The 21,026-nt window shown below is 43.2% G+C and overlaps 1 protein-coding gene across 7 annotated transcripts in view; it reads right to left on the reverse strand.

Moving 5' to 3' along the window:
* The window catches only part of ERC1 (ELKS/RAB6-interacting/CAST family member 1), a 545,338-nt gene that overhangs the window by 25,062 nt on the left and 499,250 nt on the right, over window positions 1-21,026 (reverse strand). For all 7 annotated transcript variants that reach the window (XM_077827362.1, XM_077827360.1, XM_077827359.1 and 4 more), the window contains one exon: window positions 14,754-14,942. In XM_077827362.1, coding sequence (XP_077683488.1) covers window positions 14,754-14,942 — 189 coding nt within the window. The remainder of the gene's footprint in view (window positions 1-14,753; window positions 14,943-21,026) is intronic.

A 21,026-nucleotide genomic window follows, 5' to 3' on the forward strand; every position in this document is an offset into this window, starting at 1 on the left:
AACAATTTATATTAAAAAATCTGATTGGTAAGAGAGTGGCTTCATTTTCCCTTGTTCTTTAACATTATTGGTTTTCAGTTTAACGTGCTCACCTAATCACGTTAGTGTTATTAACATTCAAGAGGATTAATTTTTTTCACACTGGGACTGGGAGAGCATTATCTCCTAAAGAGAATATTAGAGGGGACAGGCCTGAATTTAATGTACCAGATTTGAAGTAATTTACAAAACTCATTAAAATTCCAAGATGTGAATGATTGCTCTCTTGGGGTCTTCTTTGAACCTGGAAAACTAACCCTCTTTCTCCCATGGGAATACTTTAAATACAAAGGGAAAATGCAGTTAGGCAGATAAAAGTACTAAGACTTAAATAAATAAAGTGCTTCATAATTTGAAAAATATTCTTTGTTTGTATTTTGACCCACAGATCCTGAAACAAAATCCAGTTGAGGAAGGGGAGGGTAGAATGGGCTGTGGCATTTTCCTCCAAGCTGGAAAGTTACCTGTGCATGGGTTAACAGCTTTTAAGGGAAAAAGGTGGAAGGATCAGATATTTATGTTTATGCAGCCATACAGGGCGAGCATATAGTGTGATGTATTTCTAATACATATGTCTACAAAGGCAGAGGACCTACCCCCACATCTAGGTTCTGTTATAGACACATTTACCTTCAGAGGCCTTTTCTTTCTGAATTGCTAGGGTTTGTTGGTATTTTAAAGTTAATTTGGATTAAGGTTTATGTGAGTTTAAAGTACAATAGCTATTCCTGAATAACAAGAGTGCTTTGTTCCTGTTTAGCTTAATCCATTTTCAAAGCGGAACAGGAACAAGGCATACTTAGTTCAGAATAAGTGTGTCCACATAGAGAGTTATTCAGGAATAGCTATTTTGGAATAACTCCATGTGTAGACAAGGTCTTCCGTTAGTCTCCTATAATTTAGCTGCTGCTTCATTTTTTTGGACTATAATTCAGCCCTTGAGCCAAAATTTCAAGGAAACAAGTTCAAACATCACAAAAGAAGAAAACCAGAGCAAAAATGTTCTGGCTAGAAATCAGGATAGAGCTCACTGCCCCACAAAACGCCCTTTCAACAGAATACATCTTCCACTGGTGTGTGTATGTACTGGACACACATCTGTGAGTGTATATATATGGAACTCTTTAATGACCTGAAAATCAAAAACCAACCCTATAAAAAGTGGAAACCTGGACAATTTGCTAATGATGAATACCAAGGAATAGCACAAGTATGTAGGGACAAAATCAGAAAGGGTAAGGCAAAAAGTGAGTTACACCTAGCAAGGGAAATAAAAGGCAATAAGAACGGGCTCTATAACTACATTAGCAGAAAGAGAAACATTTAGTATTTAGTATTATTTAGTAGGGAGGGAGCTAATAACGGATGACATTAAGAAGGCTGAGGTGTTTGAGGTCTATTTTACTAAAAAAGTTAAGTGTGACCATATATTCAACAAGAGGGAAGGAATGCAAGCCAAAATAGGGAAAGAACAGGTAAAAGATTATATAAATTAGATGTATTCAAGTCGGCAGGCCCTAATGAAATTCACCCTAGGGTACTTAAGGAAGTAGCTAAAGCAACATCGGAACCATTAGCAATTATCTCTGAGAACTCATGGAGAATGAGTGAGGTCCCAGAGAAGTGGAGAAGGGCAAACAGCTTATCTTTAAAAAGCATAATAAAGAGAACCTGGGGAATTACAGACCAGTCAGCCTGACTTTGATACCTGGAAATATACTGGAACAAATTATTAAACAATCCATTTGTAAGCACCTAGAGGATCATAGGTTGATAAGTAATAGCCAGCATGGATTTGTCAAGAACAAATTATGCCACAGCAAACTAATTTCCTTCTTTGACAGAGTTACTAGCTTAGGGGATAGGAAAAAAACTGTAGATAAAATATATCTTGATTTTAGTAAGGCTTTTGACACTGTGCTACATGACATTCTCATAAGCAAACTAGGGAAATGAGGTTTAGATGACACTACCATAAGCTAGGTGTGACCACAGGATCCCCGTGTAAGACCCCAAGCCTCAGAGCTGCCAGACAGCTGACATCTCCAGGAGCTGCAACAAGCTTGTACTCCACAGCCCAACTGTGGACAAAGATCATGGGAAGTCCCACCTCAAGGGGTCTGAGAGACAGTAGCCCCATGGCTCCTGATTGGCTCTCCGCCCTATATAAACCTAAGGGAAGTTCCAGGAAGCGTCCAGGCAACAGTATGGATATCCTATAGCTGCCATGACCATTCCTGACTCTGACCTTCACTTGATCTGGACTTTGCCTTCTGACTTAGACCCTGAAACCTGACTCAGACTCTCAGTATCAACCCTGGCCTGGAACCTGACTATGCACTCCACTGCCTCAGGTTTGCTGCTGCTCTGACCCTTAGTCTTGACTGCCTGTGCTGGGATCCTGATAGATTGTCTAGACCACTCTAGGCCATGCTGAAGGCTTACCCGAGGGCAGCATGGAGGCAGTGGGCCATTCACTGGCCAGCATGCTCCAGAGGGTATTGGCCGACTCCCAGGAGGAGCTCCCCACGTCTTGAACCAAGTATCGCACCTCGCAGAAGAGAACCAAGCTCTGCACAGGCAAGCCACCCAGTTCCATGAAGAAAACATGACAGTGTGGGCCCAACTGGCACAGCATGCCACAGATAACCAGAGCTATGAGAACAGGTGACCAGGCTGCAGAATGAGAACACTGCACTGTAACTGGAGCCAGGCCCCCTCCCAGAACATTTGAATGGGGACTGCCAAAAGTTCCAGGGGTTTAACCAGCAATGCCACCTTCTGTTTCTGCTCTTCCCCCAGTTCTACCCCCCCTGCAAAAGTGGGACTCATTGTTAGCCTCCTGACAGGAGATGCATTGGACTGGGCCTTGCCACTTGCCACACTTGAACGAGCAAGCCAGACACGATTGAACAGGGATGCCTTCCTTCGGGTATTTTCTGCTATATTTGATGATCCCCACTGTGTCTGCTTAGCAAACTGCAAACTGCAGTAGGGGCAGGGACTGACCTCCTCCTACACCACCTACTTTTGGTGACTACTTTCCAACACTGAGTGGAATGTAGTGGCCCAGGTCTACCAGTTTTGGTGGGGACTACACAAGGAGATTAAGGATGAGCTAGCTCATGTGGAGGCCTGCCCAACCTAGATATCTTTCATATGCATTGACAATAGACTTGGCAAATTATGAGAGGAAAGGAAGGCTTCTGGTGTTACCACTCGACTGGCGCCCCTTGGTACTTGTCTCCAACCTTAACCCCAAATCCATGCAGCTGGATAGCACCCGCTGCCATGTGACTCCTGAGGAAAAACGGTGCTGTTGCCACCTCAGGCTATGTTTCTATTGTGGGGGATCTGGCCATACTCTTGTCAGCTGCCCATCAGGAGCTCTAACATGACCCCGGTATAAGGGGTTGGCCTGGGCAAGTCCTGAGATAATGCTCCCACTCCTCACTGAGGCATGTCCCAGGCATGGTGAGCACTACTTGCACCTTAAAGTCCAGTCTCCTCTCTGTGTTCCAGGAGAATTGTAATGAATTCCGCCACAAAACTCAACCTGTGGATGGGTCTACAACCTGGTTCGAATTCAAACTGGGGATGAATGGAAGACAGCTTTTCGAACACAGTAAGGCCACTATGAATACCTGGTAATGCCATTTGCAACATTCCAGCACTTTGTAAAAAAGTTATTCCATGATGTCCTAGACCAGTACATTGTAGTCTACCTGCATAATATCCTCATCTTTTCCGAGGATCCTGAACAACACATCCCCCCCAATATCAAAGAGCTGCAATGCTTCCTGGGGTTCACTATTTTTACAGGTGCTTCATCTCTGGGTTGTCAGGCCAAATCACCCCAATGACAGTGGATCTTCCCCAAAGAAATCTACCTTTACCTGGTCTCTAGAAGGCCAAACAAGTATTTGACTGGGTCAAATTGACCTTTACCAGTGACCCGATTCAAGTTCCATCCCAACCTGGCACGACCTTTTGTCGTTGAGACAGACACATCCAATGTGGCAGGTGGGGCTATACTCTCTTCAAATACATGGTCCCCAACAGCACCTCCACCCTTGCACCTACTATGCGTGGAAGCTCGCTCCAGCTGAACAGAATTACAAAATTCTACATAAAGAGCTTCTAGCTATCAAAGCGGCCTTTAAAGAGCAGCACCATTATCTGGAGGGTCCTTGGGACCCAGTACAGGTATACACAGATCTTAAAAGCTTAAAGTACCTCTGCCAAGGGAGCTTTGCTGGGCTCTGTTCTTCACAGGCTTCAATTTCACAATCATGTACCATTGGGGGATATAGAACAAGACAGCCAGTGCCTTGTCTTGAAGAGGGGGAATATCCCATCAGCCACAAGATCCCACCCCCGGCACATGGAGTCCCCACACATTCTTAAGCCCCGGAACTTACTGGATGCCACAATTCCCCAAGACCTCATGTCAATGATCTGCTCATCTACAGAAGAGGAGCTCCCTCCCAAGAAACTTGAGACAGCTAGTTTGGGGTAAAACCAGGTCCAGGCTGGCTTGCTCTATGTCAAGGGCCATTTGTACATTCTGCCAGGACTTCCCCAGTTAGAAGTACGGCAGCTCTGTCATTACTCGCCATTAGCAGGCCATCTGGGGCACCTTGAGACCCTCTTTGTGGCCAACCGCTCCTTCTGGTGGATCCCAAATGCACACAACAATCCACTTATACATTGATTCCTGTGAGACATGTGCCCACACCAAGCCACTGCATTCAAAACTCCTTGGAACTCTAATGCCTTCTGAGACCCCATCTAGACAATGGGTGGCCATTACCCTGAACTTCACAGTCGAGCTCCCTGTGTCTAATGGGAACACTGTAGTCCTCACTGTGGTCAACCGGTTGACAAAAATGATCCACTTTGTCCCCACTGCACACCTGCCCTCTGCAGAAGAAATGGCTCAGTTCCTGGTGACTCATGTCATCTATCTCCATGGACTTCTGGAGTGAGTCACAACTGATTGGGGTCCATAGTTTGTGTCACAGTTTTGGCATGAAACCCTATAGTTTCTTAGGAGACAGCACTTACACATCCATCGCCTATCACCCAAAAACTGATGGTCAATCCGAATGAGTGTTAGAACAATACCTGTGCTTCTTCATGAATTTCCACCAGGATAACTGATAGAGCCTGCATTGTACGCAAAATGCACTTCCACTTCTGTCCTCATCTGACCATACCAGTCAATTCCACCAATCCCACAGCTGCCGACTGGGTGCGGCAGATCCACAAGGTCCAAGAAGAACTCAAGCTATCAAGGCCTCCTTGAACAAGGCCAAGGAAGACTATAAGCAGCATACTGACTGCCAGCGCCAAGAAGGTCCAGCATTCACCGTTGGCCAAAAAGTGCAACTGGCCATGTCATAAACTGGACCACTGATATCTCAGGCCATATCCCATCAGCCAGGTAATCAACTCAGTGACTGTGAAGCTTCAGTTACCCAGATCCCTCAAAATATAACCAGTGTTTCACGTATCCTTGTTAAAACCCTACATCGACAACCCATTTGCTCAGCAGGCTCTGCCACCACTCCCTCTGGTGCAGATCCAAGGACATGATGGGTATGAGGTCCATTAGATACTGGACTCAAAAACTGGACATGGCTCCCTCTGGTACCTTGCAGACTGGAAGGGCTATGGCCCATAAGAGCGATCCTGGGAGCACATGTCCCAATTCCATGCCCCGGGCCTTGTGGCAGCCTTCCATGAAGCCCATCCAAACAATTCCATGCCCTTGGCCTGGGTCGGCAGCAGACACTTTGTGTGTGTGGGGTAATGTAAGGCCCTGTGGGGCTAGAACCCAGGCCTGCAGAGCTGTTAGGCAGTTGGCATCTCCATGCTGCCACCTGTGGCAGCTGTAACTGGCATGCACTTCACTGCCCATGACCCGCTGCAGAGACAGACCATAGGAAGTCCCACCTCAAGGGGTCTGAGATAGCAGCCCCCTGACTCCTGATTGGTTCCCTGCCCTATATAAAACTAACGGACATTCCAGGGAGTGCCCAGGCAACTGTGTATATTTAATGTACCTGCTACGTCCATTCCTTGCTCCTGAACTCTTGGCTTTGATCTTAGCTTGATCTGGTCTTCACCTTCTGACTCGGACCCGGAGACCTGACTCAGACTCTGGCCCTCGGTATCAGCCTGACCTGGAACCTGACTACCCAATCCTTTGCTACTTCTTGACTCAGGTTTGTCCCTACTCTGACCCTTGGCATTGACAGCCTGTGTTGGGATCCTGACATCTTGGTGCCAACTGGCAGGGAGCAAGGAGATACACAGGATTTTACAGGGATCACCTGGGTTGGACACTTGCATAATAGTTCATTGAAGGGTAGCATGTAAGGTCTCTACAGAGAGTCAGTCGCCCACAGGTCATAGAATATCAGGGTTGGAAGACACCTCAGAAGGTCATCCAGTCCAACCCCCCCCTCAAAGCAGGACCAATCCGCAACTAAATCATCCCAGCCAGGGCTTTGTCAAGCCTGACCTTAAAAACTTCTGAGGAAGGAGATTCCACCACCTCCCTAGGTAACGCATTCCAGTGTTTCACCACCCTCCTAGTGAAAAAGTTTTTCCTAATATCCAACCTAAACCTCCCCCACTGCAACTTGAGACCATTACTCCTTATTCTGTCATCTGCTACCACTGAGAACAGTCTAGATCCATCCTCTTTGGAATCCCCTTTCAGGTAGTTGAAAGCAGCTATCAAATCCCCGTTCATTCTTCTCTTCCGAAGACTAAACAATCCCAGTTCCCTTAGCCTCTCCTCATAAGTCGTGTGTTCCAGTCCCCTAATCATTTTTGTTGCCCTCCGCTGGACTCTTTCCAATTTTTCCACATCCTTCTTGTAGTGTGGGGCCCAAAACTGGACACAGTACGCCAGATGAGGCCTCACCAATGTCGAATAGAGGGGAACGATCACGTCCCTCGATCTGCTGGGAATGCCCCTACTTATACATCCCAAAATGCCATTGGCCTTCTTGGCAACAAGGGCACACTGTTGACTCATATCCAGCTTCTAGTCCACTGTAACCCGTAGGTCCTTTTCTGCAGAACTGCTGCCGAGCCATTCGGTCCCTAGTCTGTAGCAGTGCATGGGATTCTTCCGTCCTAAGTGCAGGACTCTGCACTTGTCCTTGTTGAACCTCATCAGATTTCTTTTGGCCCAATCCTCTAATTTATCTAGGTCCCTCTGTATCCTATCCCTACCCTCCAGTGTATCTACCTCTCCTCCCAGTTTAGTGTCACCTGCAAACTTGCCGAGGGTGCAATCCACACCATCCTCCAGATCATTTATGAAGATATTGAACAAAACCGGCCCGAGGACTGACCCTTGGGGCACTCCACTTGATACCGGCTGCCAACTAGACATGGAGCCATTGCTCACTACCCATTGAGCCCGACAATCTAGCCAACTTTCTATCCACCTTATAATCCATTCATCCAGCCCATACTTCTTTAACTTGTCAACACAATCATTGCAAAATGTATGTATTCATTACATTTAAGGAGTTATGTATCTATACTGAAAATTATGTTGGATTTATAGATTTTAAGGCCAGAAGAGACCATTATGATCATGTAGTCTGACCTCCTGTACATTGCAGGCCACAGAACCTTATACACCAACTCCTATTCTCAGGGTCTTGGAGTTAAGGCAGATCACCAGAAGGTGACATACCTTAGAAATGTTCCTTTCAGGTAGGAGATAACAGACACTTATTTTCCTGTCTGGCTATGTGGGTACTGCATACTGTATACCTCACACTGTATGCCTATTTGCATACCAAGTCAGCTGCTAAACGAGAGATTGCAAAATCTACAAGAAAGGAATTCTACAAAATGAAAAACAGCAGGGGGTTTCCTATTTCTGAATAAAACGAAAGGATGGGACTGGTATATCTTGGGGGGCAAAAAAAGACACTGGATCCTTTGCCTGGGAGGCATGCTGACTAAGCATTTGTCTCATGAAAGAATCACAGCCAGCTTGGCTGTAAAATGCTGTGGGGATTTTGGGTGAGCAATATTCCACAAGACATGACATCTTGTTAATTAGGCTTTATGATTTTGTTTTATATATACCTCTTTGTTTCCAGTACTTCTGCTTGCTACTACTTGAATCTCTATGCTTTGTTAAATAAACTGACACTGATTTCACTATAAATGCTGTGTGTTAAGTGCTGTGTGTTAAGCAGAGCAGTGATCTGGGGTGGAAATGATAAGCGGGCACAAACTGTTTCTTTGGAAGCAGCAAATCTGTGATATGCTGAGGAGATGCTTGGAGGGCTCAAGGGTTGGGATGTGCCTATTGCTAACCTGTTGAGTAAATGCAGGACCTGTGAGGCCTAGAAGGAAATGCTTGTGTTGCCCTGGCCAGTGGAATTGGGGAACTGACCCACACCAGACACACGAAGGCTTCCTTACACTAAAGGCAGGCGGTAGCGAGGTGGCTCATAATCCTGGGTACCTCAGGAAACATCATAGTGGGTGCAAAATCGGTTGAAAGACTATTCAAGAAGTAGTTAATCAATGGTTTGCTGTCAAACTGGGGAAAGAGGGGGACATATCTAGTGCGGTCGTGTAGGGGTGCGTACTGAGTCCACTACTATTCAATATTTTCATTAATGACTTGGATAATAAGGTAGAGAGTATACTCATACAATTTGTGGATGACACCAAACTGGAAGGGTTGCAAGCATTTTGGAGAACACGATTAAAATTTAAAAAGACCTTGACAAATCAGAAAACTGGTATGAAATCAACAAGATGACGTTCAACAAAGCCAAGTGCAAAGTACTTCCCCTAAGAAGGAAAAAAAAAAAGCATAACCAGTGTTCCCTCTAATTTTTCCCACCCATGTGTGGAATGAATTTTGTTATGTCCACCAATATGGAGGTGATGTGTCACACATCACGTCCATATTGGTGCACATAACAAAATTCAAGTGGTGGGGGTGAGGCCAAGGGGTTCGGAGTGTCAGGGCTGGGGCAGGCAGTTGGGGTATGGCTGGGGGAGAGGTCTCCGGGACGGGGCCAGGGATGAGGAGCTCAGGGTTGAGGCAAGGGGTGCGGGCCCTGGGGTGGGGCCGGGGATGAGGAGTTTGGGGTTCAGGCTGCTCCGGGGCTACGGCGGGGAGAAAGGACTCCCCCCAGCTCTCTGCCCACAGCAGCACTGGGGTGGGGGGAGCATCTCTCCCTGCTGTGGCAGCTTTGGGGCTGGGGCCGTGGGATAGGCGCTTCTTCCACAGCCATGACTGGGCTGGGGCGGAGCCATGGGAGAGGCACCTCTTCCCCGGCTGTGGCAGGTCTGGCCCAGGCTGGGTTTGGGCCGGGGGAGGGGCATCTTTCCCCGCCATAGCCTTGAGTGCCTGCATGGCACTTAATAGGCTGTTGTGAAGCCACGCAGCTTAGACGGAACTTAGTGCGCAACTACAAAATGGGGAATAACTGGCTAGGTGATAATAGAGCTGAAAAGGAGCGGGGGGCTGCAATGGATCATAAATTGAATATCAGTTAACTGTGTGATGCAGTTGGAAAAAAGGCTAATATCATTCTGCAGTGTATTAATAGGAGTGTCATATGTAAGACACGGGAGGTAACTGTCCTGCTCTACTTGGCATTGATGAGGCCTCAGCTGGAGCACTGTGTCCAGTTGTGGGTGCTACACTTTAAGTCCAGAGGAGAGCAACCAAAATAATAAAAGGTTTAGAAAACCTGATTTTAGGAAAGCTTAAGAAAAAAACCTGGGTATAGTTAGTCTTGAGAAAAGAAGAGTCAGGGGAGAAGGCCCTGATAACAGTATTCAAAATATATTAAGGGCTGTTATAATGAGGATGGTGATCAATTGTTCTCCAAGTCCAATGTAGGAGAAGTAATTGGGTTAATCTGCAGCAAGGGAGATTTATGTTAGATATTAGGAAAAACTTTCTAACTAACTATAAAGATAGCTAGAATAGGATTCCAAGGGAGATTATGGAATCCCCATCACTGGAGGTTTTAAACAACAGATAGGAAAACAACCTGTCAGGGATGGCCCAGGTTTGGTTGATCCTCCCTCAGTGCAGAGGGCTGGACCTGTGACTTCCTAAGGCCCATCGGTCCATTCCAGCCCTAAATTTCTGATTATATATAAAGAAAGTGGATAACTTAGGGCTTGTCCATATGAATAGTTACACTCCAGTATGGCAAGCTGTGGTGTAAATCTACCATGCACTAACTGTCCGTGTGAACCCTGCTGCTACACACTAAGAAGTTCTGTAGCATGATTTGATCAATCCTGCTTTGAAACAGGATTATAGAATTTTTGGTGTGTGGCAGACTAGTGCAAGGTAGGGGTTTACACCCCAGCTTTCTGAGCATTAACTGTTCGTAAAGACAAGTCCTTAGTCAAAAAATGGCATTCATATTCCCATGTCAGGGAGTGATAAAACAAACTGGGCCAAATTTTTTTCTGGAATTAACATACTATGCTTATACCAGAGATGAATTTTGTTTCATAGATTTATGTATTTTGTGCAACACAGCAGCAACATTAAAAATTAAACAGAAGAGTTACTAAGAAGAATATAAAAAATGAGAGCAAAGGGTTGTGAGGATGAGGAATTGCAGTATGATGCAGTAAGAGGGAGCGTGAGTCATGGTTAGAGTTGGGAGAGAGGAAGAGGAATTTTGCAATGGTATCAAGATATTAACTCTATGTTGTACTGTGCGTGGAAATATTAGCACTGTGACTGCACAAGTCTGGGTTTGCTCCAGGGCAAATCTGTTATGCTGCATTCCAGCTACCTACCTTCCCCAGAAAAGGTGTTTGAAACATCGTTGAAGGACTATCACTGAGAAGCCATCAAGACTGCAATCTGGGGCCATGAACTTTGATTGATTTATTGTTGATTTATTATTTGCATTTCAGTAGTGCCTACGACTACTAGATGTGGACCAAGACCCTACTGTGTTAGGTGCTATACCAACACCACACAAAACAGTGGTTCCTGCCCAGAAAGCTTATAGTCTAGATTGTCTCTCAACTAATGGCCTACCCTCATGGAACAATGTTTTTTCTACAGAAAGGCCTGCTGAAGGAGCAGGAGTGCAAGCAGGACTGGGATCAACAGCATCTCAGCTTGAGCACATGACACAGTGACAGAGACCCCATTTAAGAGTGGGGTTCTGCTCTGTGCAGGGGACTAGTCATCACCATATGTAAAAAGGACTGTCAGGAGACAGGGGGCAGGAGAAACTCTGCTCAGAGTGAAATGTTGATGAACCACAAACTCACAAGAAGGGGTTAGCTCAGTCTAGGGGAGGGAGTGTCTCAGCACTTGTTTTATTTCTGAAGATCTGTAACTCTCAAATGATCTAAGAATAAAGTAACTGTGCTTAAGAAATTCCTTTGCTAAGCCTATCTATGTTCCTTGTTTTCCTGCTCTGTTGTTTCTGGAGGGGTTAAACTAGAAGCCCTGAGTGCCCATAGCCTAGGTGGGACTGAGGCAGCTTGTGTAAGTGAATGGGGTGCTCAGGAGGTCTCAGATACTTGTTCTGGAGTCTAAGGTAGCTGGACAGTGGTGTCCACATCCCAAACAAAGGCATCTGAAAAGAGTTCTAGGCCTGGGAGGATGCCTTAGTGTCCCAGAACTGGAAGCAATGACTAGACTCTACTTAGACCCAATTGACTCAGAAGCACTTGAACTCTTGAGTCCACTCACAACAGACTGCCATTCATACAGTGACTTGGCCAGATGGTGATGTATATAATTTCCTTTAAAACATTTAAATGAAAAGTATAAAAAATGAGGAGGTAGCAAGTCTGAGGAGGAGAGAAGTGCAATGAGGACTAACTGCCCTTCGGAAGAGATTCTTCAAGAGATAAAATAAGGCTTCAACCTCACATAACTGTAAATCTGAAAAGAATTACTTGTGGCAATGAGAACAACTTCATCACATCAAATATCTGCGCTTTTTAAAAACACTTGATGTCCAGAGCTTGCTGCATTTTTCTTAAAGCAATAGTCCAAATAATGTATGAATTAATAGATCATGGATGTGCATGATCAGTATATTATTTTAAATGTCTATGACTTATTTCAATGTCAAGATTTCCCCCCAAAACATTGCCAAAACAATAATCTTCACTGAAAGATATGTATGTGTTAAGTTTGAAATTTAAAAACAAACCTGTTTTTGAGTTCTCTATTTAAAAAAAGCATCTGATACATGTCTTCACTGGCCAAAATAATTTTTGCTCATTTGACAAATGCCTCAATATACTTCCAATAAACTTTCCAAAAAATACTCACTTCTAAGTTGAGATTAAGCAGAGAAATTAAAGTCCAAAATATAATTAATGAGAAAATTAGACATATCTGAAAATAGGAATTTTAGAATGGAAGTGCCAGCTCAGCTTTAATTTCTACTGCAGAGAATAACAGGCAGATTTGTATCTCTATTCTGGGTAGGATTTTTTGAAGTGCTCAACAATGGCTTAATGCTCGTCCCATTGGAGTCAATGAGTGGAGTTAGACGAGTACTTTTAAAAATCCCACTCCAAGTGTGTGAACATGTACACTCATGAAGGATAAATCAGATAGATTTATATATGCTTAATAGTAAGTTTAAGTTTTCATATATTGGGCAAGATAGTAAGGTTTTAACCCTGTCAGCATTACATGCCTTATTCCATTCTATTATGATACAGGCTTTCACAAAACACCAAGCAAAATGGATCCTCTGTTCTGTTTCTTGCTTACATAGGTCTCATGATGTCATTATAGCCCTTTAACGTGAGATCATGTTTATCTGCATAACACTCTCTATGTATTTCATAGACATGACATTATAGAGTCATGATATATCTGTAGCTAAATATACTGAAAATTAACTTCAATATAGTGGTAGCTAGAAAGTCTGCGATCACTATACAACATATGTCTGTTTGCACATATCTGTCCCATGGTGTGTGTTTGCTACAAGAATGTATAGTATAAATGTCAGAGTACATTCTTTCTCCTGGCTATATGCATAATCTACTCCAGCTGTCTGAGTAAGCAGAATTTGATGGTCTTGGATAAAGAGAGTTTTGTGTAAACATTAACTCTAAGAAGGGACCATGAGATGCCGGAAGCTCCAACATAATGGCTTAATTTCAACCCCAAGCCTTATCCCTTCATTCACTTTCATTCTCACAACTCACTGAGTAAAGAAAATTCAAAACACAAGTTCACATTCCCTGATGAAAGAAATATTGAATTGTCCAGTAAGAAATTGTCTGGCGCTGGGAGAAAGAAATATAAGTATGGAAGTTCATGGACCACTATGGAGTCTTAATAACACATAATCTCAGACATGAACATCAGGCATTAAGTCAATATTTTAAAAATAGATGTCTAAAGTTAGGCTCCCAAATATTTTGGCTCTTAAGCAGGAGACCTGATTTTCAAAACTGCTGAGCATGCAGCAGCCCATTTTAGATGCTTAATTATGAATTTAGGAACCTAACTGTAGGCATCAATTTTTAACAATCTTGGCCTTTGTGCCTAAAGGTCAACCCGTCAGAGCCCAGCATTAATATTGCCTGGCAGACCCGCACAGTCACATGTTGCAATGAGATCATCAGTAAGGTTGTGAATCATTCACGGAGGTCATGGCTTCTGTGACTTTTTGTGACCTCCATGAATTTTGCAGCTCTGGTGTGGCTGACCTCAAGGCCACCCCAGAAGCTGGGGAAGCTGCGGGGCCAGTCGCTGCTATGGCAGCCCCAGGCAGCTGGTCCCCAGCACTGCCCTGGAGCAGTGGTCTGGGACCAGTGCTGGTGGTGTGGGTCTCAGGCCGCTCCTGCCCACAACCGCGGCAAGGGGTGGGGGAGCCTGGGCTGCTCACTGCTAAGAGCGGCAGTGGGGCCATGGGCCGCCCCCCCAGCAGCGGCAGGGGGCCATGGGCTGGCCCCCACAGCAGAAGCATCGCCCCCACGCGCCCCCCCTTCCCTCCAGCAGCAGTCTTCAGGAGCGCCCCCCCCCCCAGCAGGTAAGACTTAGTCACAGGTATTTTTAGTAAAAGTCATGGACAGGTCACAGGTTGTGACTTTTTGTTTATTGTCCATGGCCTGTCCATGACTTTTACTAAAAATACCGTACCTAAAAGTTAGCCTTAGTCATCAGACATACCTTCATTAACCACTGTATATATATATATGAGGTAATATGCTGGTTCCAAAGAACAAATTTGTTCTGTACTTTACAATGTAAGTATGCTACCAACTACAAAATATTTAAGATTCATGTGATTAGGTTATATTATTAAGAAGGTGGTTAAAATCTATTAATTGGTAAAAGTGAAGGGTAGTGACGTTTCACAGCGTTCCATCCTACAGAATTAAAGTTTAGGTAACATACAGGTGAACAGATTCAGAATGGTTCCTATTGAGCAATTATATTGCCTAACGGCGAGTGAATGCAACATGCCCTCAGTTGGCACAATTATTGTAAAACAGGTACAGTATCTAATAAAGGTTAAATGGCTATTGTTTTAAAAAGTCATCCTCCCACAATCAACTGAAGAATGAGCCTTTTCTAGCTGCATTCACCTCTCATGGATTCATTTCACAGCGTCTCTGTCACATCAACAAGATCTGTAAAAACACTTCAAAGGTTCTACCACTGATAGACCAGTAGACAGGCTCACCTGTTCCTGGGTCATCTTCTGCAGCTCTTTCTCCCAAGCTGCTCGGTCATCATCCAGGTGGTAGGAAGCAGGTGGGGTGAGTCCACGCAAAATCAGGGGGTCACGGTCATGGCAGAGGGCTGTCAGGTGTCCAATGTACAACTTCAATTTGCTGCGATTCTGGTCAAGTTCTAAAAGGGGCTGAATTATCTGAGATAAGAAAACAGGAATAGTCAGGGTCGGTCTGAGACCCAAGCCACTGAGAAGTCAAAAACCAATCCCTAAGTTATGAATCTTAACGTCCCATAATATGTAAAAGCTGAAAGAATACTGAATGAAATCCCCCAAACCCTTCTGTCCAATAAAATGTATTACACTGGACTAAAGCAGGAAGAAACAAAGCAATTGGGAGGGCATGGTGATGCTGGCTGGCTTGTTAGTATGAAAAGTAGAGAGAATGTAAGCTGAGAACTGAAACAGTATTAACTGTATAGATTTAGTGTGTTTATTGCACAACAACACTCCAATTATCATAACTCCCTGCTTTAATTTTTTAAAGTGAATTTTGTGTTGCTAAAAGGTGCCAGATTGATAGACCTGGAGAATAAAGTTTGGTATTAGCCAAAGAACAGGTTGTCTGTCCACAGCAAAGGCAACAGCAGAACAAATTCTCCTCCCATGTTGCTTTACACACATGCATCAATCCTTTTCTGAAGGGATCTCTTCTAATGATGCCAATTAGCGTGAATTAAAAGGTTAAGTTTCTGAAATACAGACACCTGTACATTAGAAACTTGACTTACGCACCATGTCAAATACATAGCCCACCAAACAGTCTTGAGATGACATTCAGTCATTACCTGAGCAAAACTTAATGTGATGGCCTAAAAATGAAGAGCTCTAACAAGTTCTATTTTATTTTATCTAATCTAAATCTAATCTATGCTCTTACTTCCAGTCCTTTGAATCATCCAGTCTCTTCTCTGAAGAGTCACTGTTTACCAAGAAGTGGAGACCAGATGAATAAATGCAGAGTCTTTCACTGTGCTCAGACTAGAATACTGGTTTCAACTGTTCTAGGTTTTTTCAAAGATATGTTTAAAATTTAAACAAGCAGAATTCTGGCTCTATGGAATGTGGCCAATCAAAAATTGAGGAAGTGGAAGGGCCAGGCTGTGCACCTCCTCTCAAAGAAATGAGGTACTGAATCTGTATCTGCTGACATGCACCAGCTGTGAGAGTTGCAAAGCCTTGCCAGAATGCTGCCAACTGTCAAAATGTTCCCATTTAGACAAGGCAGAGGCTGCACCTGTTGCTTGTCAGCAGGCTCATGGTGTCTCTTCAATGGGACACCTCTGACCCTGCTAATGAATGAGAAGCCTGATAATCTCTGAGTCAACAGAAACAGGGTGCTGGTATTACTTTCAACAAAGACATTGAATCCTACCCCCTCTAACAAGGCTGTTCTGGCTCACTTCTTTTGTTTCCAACACTGAATGGATTAAGTTCTATGGAGTGAGAGGAGCTGAGAGCAACAGCTAAGTAGTTAATGGGTGTCAAAATCCTTCTTCTGATGTGGACACAGCAGCACTCAGGAACCTACAGCAGAAGGTTAGGATCAACAGCATCATAACACTTCATAGGAAATAATCTGGGAGAAACCCTGGCCTAGATGACAAGCAGAGAAGTAGAAAGATGCAGGTGAGGGAGGCTGGACAAGACGACTAGAGACTAGGAAATCTTTTTTAGGATGACTTGACTGGCCAGAAAGCAGGAAAGCTAAAATGATGAATATTTACCTCATATTTATGCATTTGCTTCTTGCACTCAGATGACACGACATTAACCAAACTATAGAATGGGACACATAAGGTTCTGGTGAACCCCTATCTGCCAGTTTGTGGGTACCATTCACTAAAGGTGTACATATGTATGTATAATTGATAGGTGTGGTATGTCAACACGGCAAGTGACAACAGGACAGGATTGATCCACCCTTGTACAGAGAAGTGGGAAGGTATATTCCAGTAGCAACACAATTCTTCAGGTTTCACTTCCATGTCCAAATACAACTGAATTTCAGTTCATTATACATCCATCAAATTTGTCTATTTAGTGAACACCTGACATAGTAGCATTCCATTCCCCCCAAATTCTTCTAGTTTAGACCTTCCATACTATTACCTACTAAAAACCCACTTCTGAGATTAATTGAATTTCCTAAAATGGCAGACTTGAGGCCTCTGATTTTCTTGATGTCTTCCCTATCTTTGTTGCTCTTCTGTTCATCTACAGGTTGAGGTATAATGGAGACATCATTTTCTGTAAAATAATGACTTACAGAAATATGGACATTAACAAGCTAATGTCTAATGATTAAGTGACTAATCAATAAACTTCCTAACTACCTTGTATTTTCTTTCAGATAACAGATTCTATTAGGCATGCATGGGATGTGTGGATTTCAAGCTGACAAGTCAGTGTCACAGAACTAACTGATTGATCATTATAATGGGTTTTAGTATGGAAACTGAACTTGATTTCTCAGGGACAAGATCCCTTGCGAAGTAGAGTACATTTCTGACTGTCCCCCTCATCTGCTTACCTTGGGAAGAGGTGTCCCTCCATTTGTGGAGATTAGCCATATGAGGCATGTGAAAGTTATTAACTAACAGTGCTCCCAGAGCTGTTCACAGAGCCATCATTTCTCTCCCTTGAGTCTCATTAAATCCTGCCAGTCAAGTAGGAAATGCCTTTATCCTTGCGTTCCTCCCATATCTAATTTGAGCTGGCCACTTAGCAAAAGGCAATGTGCTTCCCACACAGCAGAGCTGCCACTACCTTATCTCAAGAGGGTGCAAGAGCACTTGCTAAGTGGAAAGGCAGAGCAGCACTGGATTCATAAACCAGGTCACATTTCTGCATTCAGCTGTAGAGCTTTCTAGGGAAACACTGGATGAACTGGCTTCCCTAGAGGCATGGAAATATTTTCCAAAACAACCAATCTTCAATAACTGTAATGTCTATCCATGAGGAAGTTTGTGTGGAAGATTGGTTTTTTATGAGAGTATCCAGTTTTGAGAGCTCATTCTTAATCTTTCCCTGCTTTCTGTATAGGATGTTGATTCTATACATTACAATCAACATACCACACAGACTATGCTCAGATTGTGTGCCACACACTCTCAAAGAAACTGTGAAACCACCTGATCAACATCCTATGCAGCAAACAGGGAAAGATTAAGAATGCGCTCTCAAAACTGGATACTCTCCTAAAAAAACAACCTTCCACACAAACTTCTTCATGGATAGATTTTACAACAACTGTAATGATACACTTAGACCATTTCCATCAGAGCACAGAATAAAGTCTGTTTAACAATTCTTACACACACACACACTCATTCTTTATCCTCAAGCTCAAAACACTATTGCACAGTTAAGGTTGAAAATTTACTCCACATACCACAAAAATTCACTACAATGTTAAAATGGAGACATTAAATGCCTGATAATCTGAAATAAGAGCAAACCATTTTAAAGTTATCAACTGACAAAGAAATGTGGGAATGCCTTTCAAAGCAAATTCAACTCAAAAACAACTTGTCCGGAAAGTTTCCAGAAAGCTTTGACTTTGGACAGAGTGAGCAAGACAAATTTAAATCTAAATGTAGTTTTGCAAAAGATATAAAGGAGTGAAAATAGGGCTTAGAATGAAATAGCTGCTGCTACCTTTACTGTGGAGTTGCTATTGCTATATCACAGTTAACCTATATGATAGTGACATTAGTTAATAGCTTTATTTTGGTAAAAGCATGTCTTAGACTTGATAGTCATGAAGCATGGATAAGACAAGACATGATATTTGTACTGAATGTGGTTGGACAGACCTATCCAAATGTCTGCTTATTTCTTTTACTGGGAGAAACCAATACACCTCAAATATGGAGACTGTGGTGTCCAAATGTTTATCTGAGAGACGTCAAACATAAATATGCAAAAATATGTAGGAGGATGTGTGAAAGGGCCAAGTGTGATGGTAACTGTCTATAAATGGGTAGAAAATGAGAAATATTTTAAGGTAGGTGTAACTGCACTCACACTTGTCAGAACCAGACATGCTGATCAGATGCTGTAATGCTTTTTTGTGCAACTGTGTGTATATGACTGTGTGTGTATGGAAGGAGGAAACAGAAAAAATTAATGGAATCACACTGGCATTGCAAAGTCAGCACACTCTGCTATATTCATGTTTGGCATCGGCAGGACTGCTTTGGGTAACCCTTCAGCAGTATGGCAGTCCTGCTATCAAGAGTGTGTGCATACTTAATGTGGATAACGTTGTAATACCCATAAAGGAACAAAGCAGATAATGAGCCTTCAGTTTCACAATCAAATAATTCACTGAACTGATAGCATACTGGGATGAAGGAGGGTCTATAGCTTCTTTTCTATGCACTTGGCTGAGTCCCCCTCCCCATGTCCTGTTTTACTCAAACACAAAATCATTATAATAAGGAACACAAAGTACAAAAAGGACAGAAATAAATGAAACCAAGGTAAGGTAGTGAAATTGGGAGATATTATTGAGGTCAAAATAAAATTAAGTGAGATCAGAAACATAATTGATCTTTTAGCCTAGTGGAGCAGAAACAGGAAAATGAATGGAGGGAACAGGAGCTTTCCAAGGAGTGAAACCATTCATGACACACACTATATACAGTTAACTATCCTGGACTACAGAGTTTTGGACTGATCCCCACCTGATGGTTTCTTTTAGTAGCCTGTAAGGATGTAATCCATAAAAGGAGTTCCAAAATAATGAAGAGATCTGACACAGTGCATGCCTGAAATGCAACCAAGCTGAGGCTGGCCTTCTGAGGACAGCCTTCCCCCACCTATCAGCTATTTCTGAGAGAGGTATGCAGGGATGGGAAATTATTTTCAGCCACGCTGATGTTCAAACCTTGCTTCAAATGGATGCAAATATGCTGCACAGCAAATGTACTCCTGAAACCTATCACTGAACACTAGCAGACAGGGATGAGGCTATGAGTGTCTATAAATCTGAGGCATCTGACAATCATAGCTGCTTGTTAACGAGCGTGTAAGAAGGAAAAAGACCTAAGGAAAAAGAGTGCAGTGGGAGGTGGGGATGGGTGGAGAGTTTAGCTGGTGGCTGCAATCCCAGAGAAAACAAATGCATCTGTGATTTGATATTAATATTATCAGAAAGAGAGATTGTGGCTATTTGTTGAAATGCAAGCCAGAATGTTTTTCTTTCTCCAGTTGAAAGAGTTGAGAAAAAGCAAGAAAACAAAATGATATTGTCTGGAAATATTTGCATGAGGGCCTAAATTAATCCTGCTCCTTGGTAAGAGGATTCCAGTTTGTTCAGCAATCACTGCAAGGGTTCAAATCCAGCCACAGTGACACCACTAAATTCAGTGGAGTTATACAAGGCATGAATTTGGCACAGGAAGTGCAAAGTTTTCCCCAAATTGTAGCAATTTATCACTGATGTCTTCCTTTCATTATTTTAAATGGAAACAGAAGAAAGCTCTCAAAAACACACTGCCTGACCTAAGTTCAGCTGCTGCTGCATTGAGACACTTGATTTCTTCAGAGAGGCTGCATCACTGAAGCTCAGGGGCAGGTTCACTTTCCTGTAAATTTGTTTTTTTACAAGAAAAATGGGTTCAAATCTACCCTCCATCACACACTCCTCACAAAACCAAAACAAATGAACAAAAAACCATGTGAAGAGTTGGAAGGGATCTTGGCTGCTTTGGCAGAGCTGCCTTTCTCAGTATCCTTTCTGCCAGAGTGAATCAGGAAATCATATGTATAAAACATTCTTTCTGAAATTTTTATACACCATGAACAAATCCCACAGATTAACATTTTCCAGAGCTCACTCCCTTCATCTTGGGAAAAATCCAGACTTTGGGGGGAAAAACAGGGAAAACACAAAAGAAGGAAAGTTGCGTTCTCCATCAACTCTCCCCGTTTAGAGAGTAAAATCCAGGAAGAAGATGAATCAAAAAGACTTGCAGTGAGTTGCTATGCTAAGGATTTTTAATGTGTTTTAGAAACCCCTAGTTTTTCACAGATGTTTGTGCACATAACAAATCTATTACTTGTTTAACCCCACTGGCAGTCTCCACGTACAAAAGGCTGTGGGGATCTGAACAACAGGGGAAAATTGAGAAGTACTGCCTGAGTTAAATGGGGAACCAAGTTTGGAATAGAAGGGATTGCTACAGGTCAGAACTGAGGCAGGATTGACAGAAT

The sequence above is a fragment of the Eretmochelys imbricata genome, chromosome 1 (genome assembly GCF_965152235.1).
Source record: "Eretmochelys imbricata isolate rEreImb1 chromosome 1, rEreImb1.hap1, whole genome shotgun sequence".
Classification (NCBI taxonomy): domain Eukaryota; kingdom Metazoa; phylum Chordata; order Testudines; family Cheloniidae; genus Eretmochelys; species Eretmochelys imbricata.